The sequence below is a fragment of the Heterodontus francisci genome, unplaced genomic scaffold, assembly GCF_036365525.1.
Source record: "Heterodontus francisci isolate sHetFra1 unplaced genomic scaffold, sHetFra1.hap1 HAP1_SCAFFOLD_377, whole genome shotgun sequence".
NCBI classification, from domain to species: Eukaryota; Metazoa; Chordata; class Chondrichthyes; order Heterodontiformes; family Heterodontidae; genus Heterodontus; species Heterodontus francisci.
The window spans coordinates 518521-535086 of NW_027142041.1; the positions used below are offsets into that span (position 1 = coordinate 518521).

The following is a 16566-nucleotide window of genomic DNA, read 5'->3' on the forward strand; positions in this document are numbered from 1 at the left end:
ATTATACGTTACTGGTTATTCAAATAACATTTAAACAGTATGATATTTACTGCAGGTGCCTCTGCGCTTGGGAATACCCTACAACAGCTGGGGTTGTTTTCCTTGAAACAGAGAAGGCTGATTGAAATTGAAATGCCTAGATAGAGTGGAGGTGAAGGGTCTACTCACCTTAGCAGAGAGGTCAGTGATGAGGGGGCATAGATTTAAAGTGATTGGTAGAAAAAATAGAAGGGTGATGAGGAAAAACCTTTTCACCCAAAGGGTGGTGGGGGTCTGGAACTCGCTGCCTGAAAGGGTAGTTGAGGCAGAGACCCGCAACTCATTCAAAAGAAGTCTGGATATGCACCTCAAGTTCCGTAGCCCTGCAGGGCTACGGACCAAATGCTGGACGTTGGGATCAGAATAGATGGATCATTTATCGGTTCGCACAGACACGATGGGACAAGTGGCCTCTTATGTGTCTTAAACTTTAGGGCATTATGAATCTTTGGAATTCTCTACCCCAGAGGGCTGTGGAAGCTCAGTCATTGAGTATGTTTAAAGCACAGATTGATAGATTTCTAAATACAAATGACATAAGGGCGACATGAGGTTAGTGTGGGAAAAAGGCGCTGAAGTGGAAGATCAGCCATGATCATATTGAATGGCAAGGCAGGCTTGATGGGCTGAATGGCCTACTCCTGCTCCTATGTTAACTCTAATAAAACACTTGCTGCGGTCTGATTGGGAGTTGAACAGTAGGAACCACCCACATCGCACCACATGGCCATAACAGTAGGAAATAGTAAAGTATTAGGTGGGGGCAGAGTGACAGCATTAGTACTAGAGAAGGGAGTAGCTCTGTATTAGATGGGAGTGTACTGAGAAGAACTACGCGGAATGCAAAGACAGGATTACAATGCATGTGTATAAATGCCCAAAGTGTGGTGAATAAGTTTGGTGTTCAAATAGCTGTGTGGGAATGTGATGTAGTGACAACAATGGAAATGTGGCTTAAAAATGATGAGTACTGGGAAATTAACATTCAGGGATACAAAGTGTTCAGAAAAGATAGGGTAAGGAAAAAGGGAGGTGGTGTGGCAGTCCTGATTAGAGAAGGCATTGCAGTCCTGGAAAGGGAGGATGTCCTTGAAGAGGAACGGACAGAATCCATCTGGTTAGAGTTGAGGAGCAAAAAGAATATGATCATGGTACTAGGGGTATTCTATAGGCCTCCAAATAGTGAGTGATAGAGGAGCAAATCTACAGGGAAATCACAGAGATGTGCAAGAACTATAGAGTGGTGATATTGGGGGACTTTAATTACCCAAATATCTATTGGGTTAATTTTAGAGTAAAGGGCAAGGAGGGGGAGGAATTGTTAAAATGTGTTCTGTCGAACTTCCTTGATCAGTATGTTCTCAGCCCAACTAGAATAGTGGCATTTCTGGATCTGGTGCTGGGGATTGAGGTGGGCCAAGTGGACCAAATGAAGCAGCGATTTACTTGCACTTCTTTCAATTTAGTTTACTGTATTCGCTGCTCACAATGCAGTTGCTCCCACATTAGGGAGATCAAATGCAGATTGGGTGACTGCTCTGTGGACACGTCCGCTCAGTCCGCAAGCATGACCCTGAACTTCGGTTGCTTGCCGTTTTAATTCGCCACCCTGCTCTCATGCTTACATTTCTGTCCTTGGCCTGCTGCAATGTTCCAGTGAACCTCAAAGCAAGTTTGAGGAACAGCACCTTCTCTTCCGATTAGGCACTCTACTGCTTTCTGGACTCAACATTGAGTTCAACAACTTCAGAGAATGACTGCCTTTTTAAAAAGTTTTTTTTTAATCATGTGCCTGTCTTAGACTTGTTTTTCATGTTTGTGTTTTTGGACAGAGCTGTTCATTATTCTGCCATTAACACTCCCTCTGGACTAAAGGCCAGTTCGGGTCTGCAAATTAAAGCTGACTTGAGCCCGACAGAACCACATCCGACCCTGAGCCCGACCCGACCCGACCATCAGTTTGCCTACCTTCCGTTTTTCACTTAGCACAAGCTTAAAATAACTATAACAAAACCACCTTTCAAGTCCAAAAAGTACATTAACATTGGAGCCACTTGCCAGAGGTGGTGATAGAGCGTGTCTGACCCTACCCGGCCCGAATGCCAGACCCGGAAGTGCGACCCAACTCGATCCAAACCTGACACATCATGTTGGGATCGGGTCAGGTAGCTGGCCTTTACTCTGGACTAATGCTTTGTCTTTTATTACGACTATTATCACTCCCTTTGCCTTTGTTCCATGACAACTTTGTTATTTAATCTCTCCTGCCCTCTGCCCGATCATACACCTTACCTTTTGTTCTTCTTCCCTTCCCTCTCCCCTTTTGCTTGCGCAGAGCTTATTACATTTCGAACTTTTGCCAATTCTGATGAAAGGTCACAGAACTGAAATGTTAACTCTGCTTTTCTCTGCACAAATGCTGCCAGACTTGCTGAGTATTTCCAGCACTTTCTGTTTTTATTTCAGAATATGAGAATAGGATGGCAGTCAACATAAAAGTGAGCCCAAAGATCTTCTATCAGCATGTAAATAGTAAGCCAGTAGTGAGAGGTGGAGTGGGGTTGACAGGGGACCAAGAGGGTAATATATGCTCAGAGGTGCAGGGCAAGGCTAATATACTTAATGAGTACTTTGTATCAGTGTTCACTAAGGAAACAGAAGCTAGCAAAATATCAGTAGAAGCAGAGAGAGTAGAGGCATTGGATAGAATAAAAATTGAGAGGGGTAAGGCTGGCTATGCTTAATGTAGGTCAATCCGGATGGCTCGCATCCTAGATTAGAAAGGAAGTGGGGATGGAGATAGCGGAAGGGCTTGCCATAATCTTCCAATCTTCCTTGGATACGGGGGGAGGTGCCAGAGGATTGGAGAGTGGTGAATGTGGGCCCCTTATTCAAGGAAGAGTGTAGGGACAGTCCTAACAACTACAGGCCAGTTAGTTCAACATCTAGTGGGTAAGGTTTCAGAAACAATAATCGGAAAATATCAACGGTCACTTGGAGAGGTTTGAGTTAATAAAGGAGAGTCTGTATGGATTTGTAAAAGGCAGATCATGCTTGACTAATATAATTGAATTTTTGATGAAGTAACAGAGAAGGTTGATGAAGGGAATGCAGTGGATGTTGTTTATTTTATTTTATTTAGAGATACAGCACTGAAACAGGTCCTTCGGCCCACCGAGTCTGTGCCGACCATCAACCACCCATTTATACTAATCCTACCACATCCCCACCACCTATCTATACTAGGGGCAATTTATAATGGCCAATTTACCTATCAACCTGCAAGTCTTTGGCTGTGGGAGGAAACCGGAGCACCCGGCGAAAACCCACGCAGTCACAGGGAGAACTTGCAAACTCCGCGCAGGCAGTACCCAGAATTGAACCTGGGTCCCTGGAGCTGTGAGGCTGCGGTGCTAACCACTGTGCTACCCATGGATTTTAAGAAAGCATTTGATAAGGTACCACATAAAAGGCTGGTTAACAAAATTGTGGCTCATGGAATAAGAGGGTAAATGTCCAATTGGATAAAAACTTGGCTTAAGGACAGAAAACGGCGAGTTGCAGTAAATGGTTGCTTTTCACACTGGAGGATGGTAGACAGTGGCGTTCCCCAAGGGTCAGTGTTAGGACCACTACTTTTTTTCCTATATATAAATGCAGAGGCACTAGAGGAGTATAGAAAGTGTCGGGGGTGGGGGGGTACTTAAAAAAAAAAGTAATTAGGAGAGTGAAGAGGGGACATAAAAAAACACTGGCGGACAAGATACAGGACACTTCTCAGGCATTTTATAAGCATATTAAGGGCAAGAGGATAACCAGGGAAAGAGTAGGGCCCATTACGGACCAAAGAGGCAATCTGTGTGTGGATCCGGAGGACTTAGGTGAGGTTTTAAATGATTACTTTTCATCTGTGTTCACTCTGGAGAAGGACGATGTAGGTGTAGAGATCAGGGATGGGGATTGTGATATACTTGACTGTATTAGCATTGAAAGAGAGGAAGTATTAGCTGTTTTAACAGGCTTAAAAGTGGATAAATCCCCAGGCCTATATGAGATGTATCCCAGGCTGTTATGTGAGGCAAGGGAGGAGATAGCAGGGGCTCTGACACAAATATTCAAATCCTCTCTGGCCACAGGAGAGGTACCAGAGGACTGGAGGACAGCGAATGTGGTAACATTATTCAAGAAGGGTAGCAGGGATAAACCAGGTAATTACAGGCCAGTGAGTCTAACATCAGTGGTTGGGAAACTATTTCACTCAGAGGGTGGTTGGAATCTGGAATGCACTACCTGAAGAGGTGGTAGAGGGGGGAACCCTCACAACATTTAAGAAGTATTTAGCTGAGCACTTGAAATGCCATAGCATACAAGGCTACGGGCCAAATGCTAGAAAATGGGATTAGAATAGTTAGGTGCTTGATGGCTGGCACAGACACGATGGGCTGAAGGGCCTGTTTCTGTGCTGTATAACTATGACTTGGATCTTGGAATATAGAGTAGAAACTCAAAATTTGCTGATGACACCAAACTTGGAGGTGCGGCAAACAGTGAGGATGATATGAACCGCCTGGAACAGGGCATAGATTGGCTAGCGGAATGGGCAGATGGAATTTAATACTGACAGGTATGAGGTGATGCATTTTGGCAGAAGGAATAGGGAGAGGCAATATGGACTTAAAGAGTGCAGGAACCGAGGGACCTGGGGTTGCACGTGCATCGATCTTTGAAGTTGGCAGGACATATTGAGAGAGTGGTTAGTAAAGCATATGGGATCTTGGGCTTCATAAATAGAGGCATTGAGTACAAAAGCAGGGAGGTTATGCTGAACCTTTGTAAAGCTCTGATTAAGCCCCAACTGGTGTATTGCGTCCAGTTCTGGTCACCACAATCAGAAAGGATCTGAGGGACCTTGAGGGGGTGCAGAGGAGATTTACCAGAATGGTTCCAGGGATGGGGGATTTTAGTTACAAGGTTAGGTTGGAAAGGTTGTGTTTGTTCTCCTTACAACAAAGGAGATTGAGGGGAGATTTAATAGAATGTGTAAGATTATGACAGGCTTAATTAATTTAGACAAGGAAAAAATGATGCCATTAACAAATTGTCCAAGAACTAGGGGACACAGATTGAAGCTTTTGGCCAAAAGATGTAGGGGGAATATGAGAAGCAATTTTTTACGCAGTGAGTGTTAATGACCTGGAACTTGTTCCCCACAATGCTGGTGGAAGCGGAAGCAATTAATCACTTCATGAGGAAGTTGGATGGCCAATGGAGAGAACTAGACTTGCAAGGCTACGGGGATCAAGCGGAGGAGTAGGACTGACTGCATAGCTCCATGGAGAGCTGGCACGGACTTGATGGGCTGAATGGCCTCCTTTTGTGCAGTAAATTACTGAGTTCCCCTCTCCAATGTTGCAGTCCAGTGAAGTATAGAAATACCACGGTTGCCGAACATCTGGAACTATAACAGTACTTTTACACTGATGTACACAGCTGTTATAAACTCTGACTCTGTCTCTGGTGACAGTTTTGAACTATTTGCATATGTGACTTAAAAGCAGAAAATGCTGGAAATACTCAGGTCTGGCAGCATCTGGAGAGAGGAACATAGTTAACGTTTCAGTTCTGTGACCTTTCATTGGAATGTAAAAGACCCAATAGCACTATTTCAAAGACGACCAGTTCTGATGAAAGGTCACAGACCTGAAACATTAACTCTGTTTCTGTAACAATTGATACTTGCAGACCTGCTGAGTATTTCCAGCATTTTCTGTTTTTAATTTCAGATATCCAGTATTTGCTGTATTTTGCGTTAGTATTAGTCCATAATATGACTGCTGTTTGTGTCTAAAATTTCTGTACTACAGTTCAAACATACAAGCTCCTCAGTTTTGCTGCTCAGCACAGTACATATTTAACCTTACGCCACATAGGAAAGAAGAAATGCCACCAGAAATACAGTCTCACTCCCCCTCTGCTGCAGTTATCCAAAAAATGCCACTGACTAAAATGACAAAATGCAAAGGGGAAAAAAATTGCATTTATATAGCGGGACCACCAGACATCTCAAAGTGCTTAACAGCCACTGAAATATTTCTGATGACTGCATAGTGTTCAGTACCATTCGCACTCCTCAGATACCGAAGCGGTCTGTGCATGCATGCAGCAAGACCTGGACAACATTCAGGCTTATGCTGATAAGTGGCAAGTAATATTCACACCACACAAGTGCCAGGCAATGACCATCTCCAACAAGTGCTGTTAGATGCAGACTAAAAATTCCATGGTTTTTCTTGAAGTACAGAGAGTTTTCCTGGGTACCAACATCAACAAACACCAGAGGAACTGCTTGCTCGCTCATTTGTTTGCTGGGGTACAATGGCTGCTGCATTTGCAAGCGTTCCTGCACTTGACCAAATATTGGTTGGGAAAATGTTCGAGTAAAGGGAAAAGGGAGGTAGTGGTGGAAATTTCTGAAATGCATTCAGGAGAACTTTCTTGTCTGGTATGGCGTGGTCCAACTAGGAAGAAGGCATTGCTGGATCTGGTACTGGGGACTGAGGTCGACCAAGTGTCTCGGGGAACACTTAGATAAGAGTGATCATCGTATCATAAGGCTTAGATTAATAATGGAGAAGAGCAAGGAACTGTCTAAAGTAAAACTTCTAAATAGGATGAGAGGGGATCTAGCCAGGGTAAAATGGAACCAAAGACTGATGGGAAAAACTAATGGAACAATGGGCTATCTTTAAGGAAGAGATGCTTCAGGTACAGGCTAGGTACATTTCAATAACGCTGAAAGCTGGGGAAACAAAGCTAGGCTCCTTGGATGTCGAGCGGGATAGAGAATATGATGCAACTGCCCCACACGATCCCCTTAGCCCTGCAAGTTTATTTTCTTCAAGTGCCCATCCAATTTCCTTTGGAAACCATTGATTGTCTTCGCTTCCACCACCCTCATAGGCAGCGAGTTCCAGGTAATTACCACTTGCTGCATTAAAAAAAACTCTTCCTCACATCCCCCCCTGCATCTCTTGCCCAAAACCTTCAATCTGTATCCCCTCGACCTTGCACCATCAGTTAATGGGAACAGTTTTCCTTGTGTAACTTATGTAAACCTGTCATAATCTTATACACCTCTTATTAAATCTCCCCTCAATCTCCTTTGTTCCAGGGAGAACAACCCCTGAGCCTCAATTTTGTTAACCAGCCTTTTATGTGGTACCTTATCACATGCTTTCTTAAAATCCACATAAACCACATCCACCGCATTACCTTCATCGACCTTCTTTGTTATTTCATCAAAAAATTCAATTATATTAGTCAAGCATGATCTGCCTTTTACAAATCCGTAGTGGCTATTATTAATTAACTCAAACCTCTCCAAGTGCCTGTTGACTTTTTTTCTCTGATTATTGTTTCTAAAACTTTACCTTCTAAAACTTTACTAAAACTGATGTTAAACTAATTGGTCTGTAGTTGTTAGGATTGTCCTTATACCCTTTCTTGAATAAGGTCGTCACATTTGCCACTCTCCAATCTTCTGGCACCTTCCCCCATATCTATGGAAGATTGGAAGTTTCTAAGCTCCTACCATTGACTTATTTTTTGGGTTCCCTTGTACTGCTCTATGTCGGAGATCTAACATGTCAATGTTGGGTTCATATCCATTTATGTTGTGTTTAGCCTGTATGTACCTGGTTTGGGTGAGCTTGATGTTGCTGTTGGGTGACAGTTACAAAAAATCATTGATTCTCCAGCACAAAATTTCTAGTCCCCTTAATTTCTGTAATTTGCTCACAACTGAGCTCCTTGTGAACTATGTGGCTCAGCTTTCTTGCAGCTGGATCTTAGCTTTCCTTCCTGTGCCATCCTCACCTGGTCTGGCCGACATGTAACTCCTTACCCACAGCAATGTGGTTGACTCTTAACTGCCCGCTGAAATAGCCTAGCAAGCCACTCATGGTTCAAGGACAGTTAGGCAACAAATGCTGGTCTTGCCTGTGACGCCCAGATCCCATGAAAGAATAAAAAAAAAGTAGTAGGATACTGTGATAATATGGAAGGGTTGAAATTGTGGAAGGAGAAGACTCAGTGGGCTGAAGGGCTGTGTTCATTCGTTGTGATCGTGTGATCTGCTGGATGGAGACAGCATGCTGAAGTTTTTGGAAGTTTATATATTATACACACTGGGGTAGTTTTTTTTTGCTTCAGTGTTCTAGGTCGGGAGCCTAGCCCACTGTGAGTGCATTTGGAAATTCAGGTGGAATTCAGCACAGACTGTCCAACTATGGGGCCAGCATTGTAAGTCCACTGTTCATACCCTTCTACCTATTACTGTAAATAGCCTTTTCTGTCAAAACAATGATCTATGAAACAGTTCAATTTTATAAATGTAACCAAGCTGGTTTCACAGATGCAATACTGAAAGTTGGAGTCCTGGAGGGTGAGGGGTGGCATAAGAATCACTTGGCATTTCTTCGCAGACGAAGATTTTGGGAAGGTTGCAGGCCCGCTGGTGGCTAGTTAGGCCTATCTGTGACCGGCAGATTCTCCCACAATGAGTAAAAGTGAAGTTGTAGTTGCTGCTGGGAGAAATAGGATCTATCCTTCTCCTTTTCTCCTTCATGCTGGTTCTTCGTTCAGTCTCAAAGGTGTCTATAGCCCTCCTGATGTAGCATCTCCAGGCATCATGATCTATGGCCTGCGTCTCCCACTGCCGATGGTCAATGTGACACACAGAGAGGGACTTCTTCAGGGAGTCCTTGAAACGTTTGCATGGGGCCCCTCTGTTCCTTTTACTCATGGTCAGCTCTCAATACAACACGATCTTGGGCAGGCGACTGTCATCCATCCAGGCAACGTGACCCGCCCAAGCAGTTGGCTTTGCAGGAAGATGGCCTCGATGCTGGTGATGTTGGCTGTTTCCAGGACTTCAATGTTTGAGATGCGGTCCTGCCAGTGGATCCTGAGAATGCTGCAGAGGCAGCGCTAATGGAAGCACTTTAGAAGGCGTACATGATGGCGGTATAGGACCCATGGCTCGGCGCCAAGCAGAAGAGTGGTGAGGACTATGGCTTTGTACACTTTGAGTTTAGTCTGTGCTCTGAGGCTGTGGTTGCTCCACACACATTTGTACAGTCTGCCGAATGTTTTGTTTGCTTTTGAAAGCCTTTGGTCCACTTCCTTGTCTATGGTGGCATCAAACGAGATGATGCTCCCCAAATACGTAAATTGCTTGATGGCATTCAGCTCGGATCCCTCGATGACAATGCTTGGTGGTCTATATTCTTCTTGGGGTGCAGGCTGATGCAGGACTTCAGTTTTCTTTGAACTGATTTTTAGTTAAAAAAGGGTTGTGCTGCCTTGGAAAAATGTGTTGTTATAAGTTGCAGGTCTGACTGACTGTGGGCCAGGAGAGCAGTCATCGGCAAAAAGAAGTTCACGGATGAGTTTTTCTTGTGTCTTTGTGAGAGCCTGAGGTTGGAAAGGCCTCCATTAGTCTGGAAGCGTACATAAACTCCCTCATTGCGGTCTTAAGTTGCCTGCTGCAGCATCATGCTGAAAAAGATGGTGAATAGGGTCGGAGCCAGCACACATCCCTGCTTCACACCATTGGAGATTTGGAAGGGACTGGAGAGGTCGCTGTTTTGCTTGACTTGTCTACTGATTTTCATGAAACTGCTTCCCCATGGCCAGGAACCTGGGTGGGCATCCAAGTTTTACAAGGATTTTCCAAAGTCCATCTCTGCTCACAGTGTCGAATGCCTTGGTGAGGTCTACGAAAGTGACATACAGGCCTTTGTTTTGCTCACGACACTTTTCTTGTAATTGCCTGAGTGCAAATACCATGTCTGTGGTGCCTGTTTGCTCTGAAACCACACTGGCTCTCTGGGAGGTTTTCTTCCGCAATGGTAGGCACAAGCCTGTTCAGAAGTATTCTAGCCAGGATCTTCCCAACGATAGAAAGGAGGGTGATCCCACAGTAGTTGGAGCAGTCTGATTTTTCTCCTTTGTTTTTGTACAAGGTGATGATAATGGCATCACGAAGATTCTGTGGAATCCTGCCCTGTTCCCAGCAGGCGGTGAAAAACTCATGGAGCTTGGCGGATAGGGCAGGGCCAACATGCTTCAAGGCTTCGGATGGAATTCCATCGGCTCCAGGGGCTTTATTGTTTTTCATCTGGTTGATGGCGGTCACAGTTTCCTCCGGAGTTGGGCTTTCATCCAGTTCTTCTTTGACAGGCTGTTGTTGGATGTGATTGTTGGCAGTATCATGCACTGGGCACTTGGCGCTGAAGAGAGTTTCAAATTGCTCCGACCAACGATCCAGGACTGACTCCTTGTCGGTATGTAGGGTCTTGCCATCAGTGCTCCTCAAGGGGTTTTGGGTTTGATGTGCTGGTCTCTAGACAGATTTTAGTGCTTCATAGAAACTTCTTATGTTGCTAGTATCAGCGTATAGTTGAGTTTTTTCCACAAGTGCAATCCACCAGTCGTTTTGGATGTTCCTCCGTTTACATTGAAGGGTGCTGCATGCTTGACGATAGGCTGTCTTTTTCTCTTGGCTGGTGGCTGAGCCAGGTGGGCCTGATGAGCTGACACAGACATTAAAACACAGAAACTGTCCAATCCACCCAACCAGTAGGACTACTGGATGACGTCATTACCAAACCTAGTCCCATCCTTTCCTGACATCTACATGCACACTGGAATCACTGGGTAATGAGTACAGGCCAGGGATAGAGCCTGGACACTTCCTGCTCTGTGTGGGGCTCAGTGTCACACTGGGTGAGATCAACGAACTCAGCAAAGACCAGGGATGGAACCTGAGTACTTTAAGTTCTGTGTGGCTCAGGTAAGTGGTGCTTTTTTTGGTGTAGATGGAAGTGCTGACTGTAATTTATTTTCCAGAGCTGTATCATTAAGCGATACTGTGAGAAGAGGTTTGTCCCAAAATATTTGGCAACTATCGGAATCGACTATGGAGTTACAAAGTGAGTACTTTGTGGGATGCTAATTTTCTCCCCATCTTTGGTGATCTGGGTTTGCTTATAGTAAATTGTTTGAGTGTTAATTATCATAGAAACATAGAAAAATAGGAGCAGGAGTAGGCCATTTGGCCCGTCGAGCCTGCTCCACCATTCAATACTATCATGGCTGATCATCCAAACTCAGTAACCTGTTCCCGCTTTCTCCCTGTATCTCTTGATCCCATTAGCCCGAAGAACTATATCTAATTCTTTCTTGAATATATTTAATGATTTGGCCTCAACTGCTTTCCGTGGTAGAGAATTCCACAGATTTACTACTCTCTGGGTGAAGAAATCCCTCCTGATCTCAGTCCAAATAGCTTACCCCTTATCCTTAGACTCTGACCCCCTGGTCCTGGACTCCCCTGTCATTGGGAACATCCTTCCTGCATCTAGTCTGCCCAGTCCTGTTAGAATTTTGTAGGTTTCTATGAGATCCCCTCTCATTCTTCTAAACTCTAGTGAATACAAGCCTAATCGACCCAATCTCTCTTCTTACGTCAGTCCTGCCATCCCAGGAATCAGTCTGGTGAACCTTCGCTGCACTCCCTCCATAGCAAGAACATCCTTCCTCAGATCATGACTGTTAATGAAAAGAGAATTCATACACTTTACTTATTTGAAATAGGCATGTGTTTGATTTAAATATGAGAATGCATTATTACTGATTGGAAACGTGGTTAGAGATGCAGTTACCCCAGCTATGGAGATCAGGACGCTCCCCCTGCCCCCCCACCGTACCATTCCTGATCTTTGCTGATCTGGTTACTCTTGGCTCGGGTGGTGTTTGGGTGCTATAATTGGCCTCAGTTCTCTGTGTTAGGGAGGGGAGCAATCAGTCAGTGTCCTGTTCCAAGATAACAGAATAATTAGAAGTAACACAGCTGCATTTATATAGCGCCTTTAACAGAAAGTTTCACCATGGCTTTACAAAGAGGCATTGGGAAACCAGTCCCAGGATATCACTGCAGGAGTTACTCAAGGTTGCGTCCTAGGCCCAGCCATCTTCAGCTGCTTCATCAATGACCTTCTCTCCATCATAAGGTCAGAAGTGGGGATATTCGCTGATGATTGCACAATGTTCAGCACCATTCGCCACTCCTCAGATACTGAAGCAGTCCGTGTCCAGTCCGGATCTGGAGTGGCGGCTGGGGACACTGTGGAGCATCCGCGAGGCTGAGATCGTGGATAGCACGTACAGGGAGGTGGTCGCACCGCAGGTAAAGACTGCTCAGGCAGAAAGGGAATGGGTGACCACCAGGCAGAGTAAAAGAACTAGGCAGTAGTGCAGGAGTCCCCTGGTTCCATCTCCTTCTCTAACAGAGTTTCCCCTTTGAATACTGTTGTGGGAGATAGCTTCTCAGGGGAGTGCAGCAAGAGCTAAGTCTGTGGCACCACAGGTGGCTCAGCTGCACAGGAAGGGAGGAAAAAGAGTGGGAGAGTTATAGTGATAGGGGATTCTATCGTAAGTGGTACAGATGGGCGTTTCTGTGGCCACAAACGTGACTGCAGGATGGTATGTTGCCTCCCTGGTGCTAGGGACGTGGTTGTCATGGAGCAGCTGCAGGACATTCTGAAGGGGGAAAGTGAACAGTCAGAGGTCGTGGTTCACATTGGTACCAACGACACTTTGGCAGGGGGTGGAAGTACAGTAGGGGGGTATGGGTGTGGATGCACAGCAAATCATAGAAAATAAACTAAGTCAGTCTGGAAGGCAGAGCAAATATAGACCTGTTAAGGCACAAGCGAATAATGCAAGGCTGGATTGCATCGATTTTAATGCCATGAATCTTACTAATAAGGCAGAGGAATTGAGAGCAATGATTAACATATGGGAATATGATATTTCTATCACAGAGACATTGTTGAGGGAAGGGCAGGACTGGCAGCTTAACATTCCAGGGTATAGAATCTTCAGGTGTGACAGGGTGGGGGAGGGGGTGTGTAAAAGAGGAGGTGGCATTGCACTATTGATCAAGGAGTCAATTACTGTAGTAAGGAGGGATGATATCTTAGATGGTTCCTGAAATGAGGCCATATGGGTAGAACTTAAAAACAAAAAGTGGGCAATCACTTTGCTGGGAGTGTACTATAGGCCTCCAAACAGTCAGGAAGAGATAGAGGAGCAGAAATGTAGGCAAATCTCACAGAGGTGTAAAAATAATAGGGTAATGATAGTAGGATATTTCAACTTCCCCAATATTAACTGGGATAGTCTTATTGCAAAAGGCTTAAAGGGGGCGGAATTCTTAAAATGCATCCGGGAGAGCTTTTTGAGCCAGTACGTAGAAAGTCCGACAAGAGAAGGGGCAGTACTGGAACCTAACCTAGGGAATGAAGCTGGACAAATGGTAGAAGTGTCAGTGGGGGAGCATTTTGGGGAGAGTGACCATAACTCTGTAAGATTTAAGGTAATAATGGAAAAGGACAAAGGTGGACTGAAAATAAAGGTACTGAATTGGGGGAAGGCCAATTTCAATATGATAAAACAGGATCTGGCCAAAGTGGACTGGGAGCAGCTACTTGTAGGAATGTTTACATCAGACCAGTGGGAGTCATTCAAAAAGAAATAGTGAGAGTTCAGGGCCAACATGTTCCCGTAAAGGTGAAGGGTAGGACCAATAAGTCCAGAGATTCTATCGACTCTGGAACAGTTCCTACAGATTGGAGGGTAGCTAATGTATCCCCACTATTTAAAAAGGGAGGTAGAGAGAAAGCAGGGAATTATAGACCAGTCCGCCTGACATCAGTAGTGGGGAAAATTCTAGAATCCATTATCAAAGATTTTATAGCAGAGCACTTGGAGAACAGTGGTAGAATTAGGCCGAGTCAGCATGGATTTACGAAAGGGAAATCATGCTTGATAAATCTACTAGAATTTTTCGAGGATGTAACTAGTAGAGTTGATGAGGGGGAACCAGTGGGTGTGGTTTATTTGGACTTTCAGAAGGCTTTCGACAAAGTCCCACATAAGAGATTAGCATGTAAAATTAAAGCGCATGGGATTGGGGGTAGTGTATTGCAATGGATAGAAAATTGATTGGCGGACAGGAAACAAAGAGCAGGGATAAATGGGTCTTTTGCCGAATGGCAGGCAGTGACTAGTGGGGTACTGCAGGGATCGGTGCTCGGACCCCAGCTATTCACAATATATATGAATGATTTAGATGAGGGAACTAAATATAATATTTCCAAATTTGCAGATGACACAAAACTGGGTGGGAGGGTGAGTTGTGAAAAGGGTGCAGGACAAGTTGAGTGAGTGGGCTAATGCATGGCAGATGCAGTGTAATGTGGATAAATGTGAGGTTATCCACTTTGGTAGCAAAAACAGGAAGGCAGATTATTATCTGAATGGCTATAAACTGAGAGAGGAGAATATGCAGCGAGACCTGGGTGTTCTCGTACACCAGTCGCTGAAGGTAAGCATGCAGGTGCAACAGGTGGTAAAAAAGGCAAATGGCATGTTGGCCTTCATAGCGAGAGGATTCGAGTACAGGAGCAGGGATGTCTTGGTGAGGCCACACCTGGAATATTGTGAAATGTGTGAAATGAAATCCTTATCTGAGGAAGGATGTTCTTGCTATAGAGGGAGTGCAGCGAAGGTTTACCAGACTGATTCCTGGGATGGCGGGTCTGACGGATGAGGAGAGATTGAGTTGGTTGGGATTATATTCGCTGGAGTTCAGGAGAGTGAGGGGGGATCTCATAGAAACCTATAAAATTCTAACAGTACTTGACAGGGTAGATGCAGGAAGGATGTTCCCGATGGTGGGGGAGCCCTGAACCTGGGTCATTGTCGAAGGATAGGGGGTAAACCTTTCAGGACTGAGATGAGGAGAAATTTCTTCGTCCAGAGAGTGGTGAGCCTGTGGAATTCACTACCACAGAAAGCAGTTGAGGCCAAAACATTATATGTTATCAAGATGGCGTTAGATATAGCTCTTGGGTCTAAAGGGATCAAAGAGTATGGGGCGAAAGCGGGAACAGGTTACTGAGTTGGATGATCAGCCATGATCATAATGAATGGCGGAGCAGGCTTGAAGGGCTGAATGGCCTACTCCTGCTCCTATGTTTCTATGTTTAACCCTGGACGTCAAGGGATATAGAGGATTGGATAAGGGGAAAAAAAGGAGGCTTATGGCATATTCAGAGCCCTGAAAACAGCGGAGACCCTAGAGGAGTATACAAAGTATAGGGGCTATAACTTTAAAAAAAGTAATTAGGTAAGCAAAGAGGGGGCATCAAAAACACTGGCAGGCCAGAGAAAGGAAAATCTCAAGGTAGTTTATAAGTATATTAAGGGCAAGAGGATAACCAGGGAAAGGGTAGGGCCCATTAGGGACCAAACTGGCAATCTGGCAATCTGTGTGTGGAGCCGGAGGACATAGGTGAGGTTTTAAATGATTACTTTTCATCAGTGTTCTCTATGGAGAAGCACGATGTAGTTGTAGAGATCAGGGATGGGGATTGTGATATACTTGAACAAATTTGCATTGAAAGGGAGGAGGTATTAGCTGTTTTAGCAGGCTTAAAAGTGGATAAATCTGTAGGCCTAGATGAGATGTATCCCAGGCTATGTGAGGCAAGGGAGGAGATAGCAGGGGCTCTGACACAAATTTTCAAATCCTCTCTGGCCACAGGAGAGGTGCCAGAGGACTGGAGGACAGCGAATGTGGTACCATTATTCAAGAAGGGTAGCAGGGATAAACCAGGTAATTACAGGCCAGTGAGTCTAACATCAGTGGTTGGGAAGCTATTGGAAAAAGTTCTGAGGGACAGGATTAATCTCCACTTGGAGAGGCAAGGATTAATCAGGGATAGTCAGCATGGGTTTGTCAGGGGGAGATCATGTTTAACAAATTTGATTGAATTTTTCATGGAGGTGACTAGATGTGTAGATGAGGGTAAAGCAGTTGATGCAGTCTATATGGACTTCAGTAAGGCTTTTGATAAGGTCCTGCATGGGAAATTGGTCACAGAGTCATACAGCACAGAAACAGGCTCTTCGGCCCATCGTGTCTGTGCCAGTCATACAGCACCCAACTATTCTAATCCCATATTCCTGCACTTGGCCCGTAACCCTGTATGCTGTGGCGTTTCAAGTGCTCATCTCAATACTTATTAAATGTGATGAGGGTTCCTCCCTCACCACCTCTTCAGGCAGTGTGTTCCAAATTCCAACCACCCTCTGGGTGAAAAAATGTTTCCTCAAATCTCCCCTAAACCTCCTGCCCCTTACCCTAAATCTGTGCCCCCTGGTTCTTGACCCCCTCCGCTAAAGGAAAAAGTTTCCTCCTATCTAACCTATCAATGCCCCTCATAATCTTGTACACCTCAATCATATCTCCCCTCAGCCTTCTCTGCCCTAAGGAAAACGACCCCAGTCTTTTCATTCTCTCTTCATAGCTGAAATGCTCCAGCCCAGGCAACATCCTGGTGAATCTCCTCTGCACCCTCTCCAGTGCAATCACATCCTTCCTAAAGTGTGGTGACC

General features: G+C 44.9%; 1 protein-coding gene across 3 annotated transcripts in view; it reads left to right on the forward strand.

The window, feature by feature from the left end:
• Positions 1-16566, forward strand: part of LOC137366357 (dnaJ homolog subfamily C member 27) — an 84264-nt gene that overhangs the window by 17722 nt on the left and 49976 nt on the right. For all 3 annotated transcript variants that reach the window (XM_068028258.1, XM_068028259.1, XM_068028260.1), the window contains exon 2: positions 10951-11033. In XM_068028258.1, the coding sequence (XP_067884359.1) occupies positions 10951-11033 (83 nt within the window). The remainder of the gene's footprint in view (positions 1-10950; positions 11034-16566) is intronic.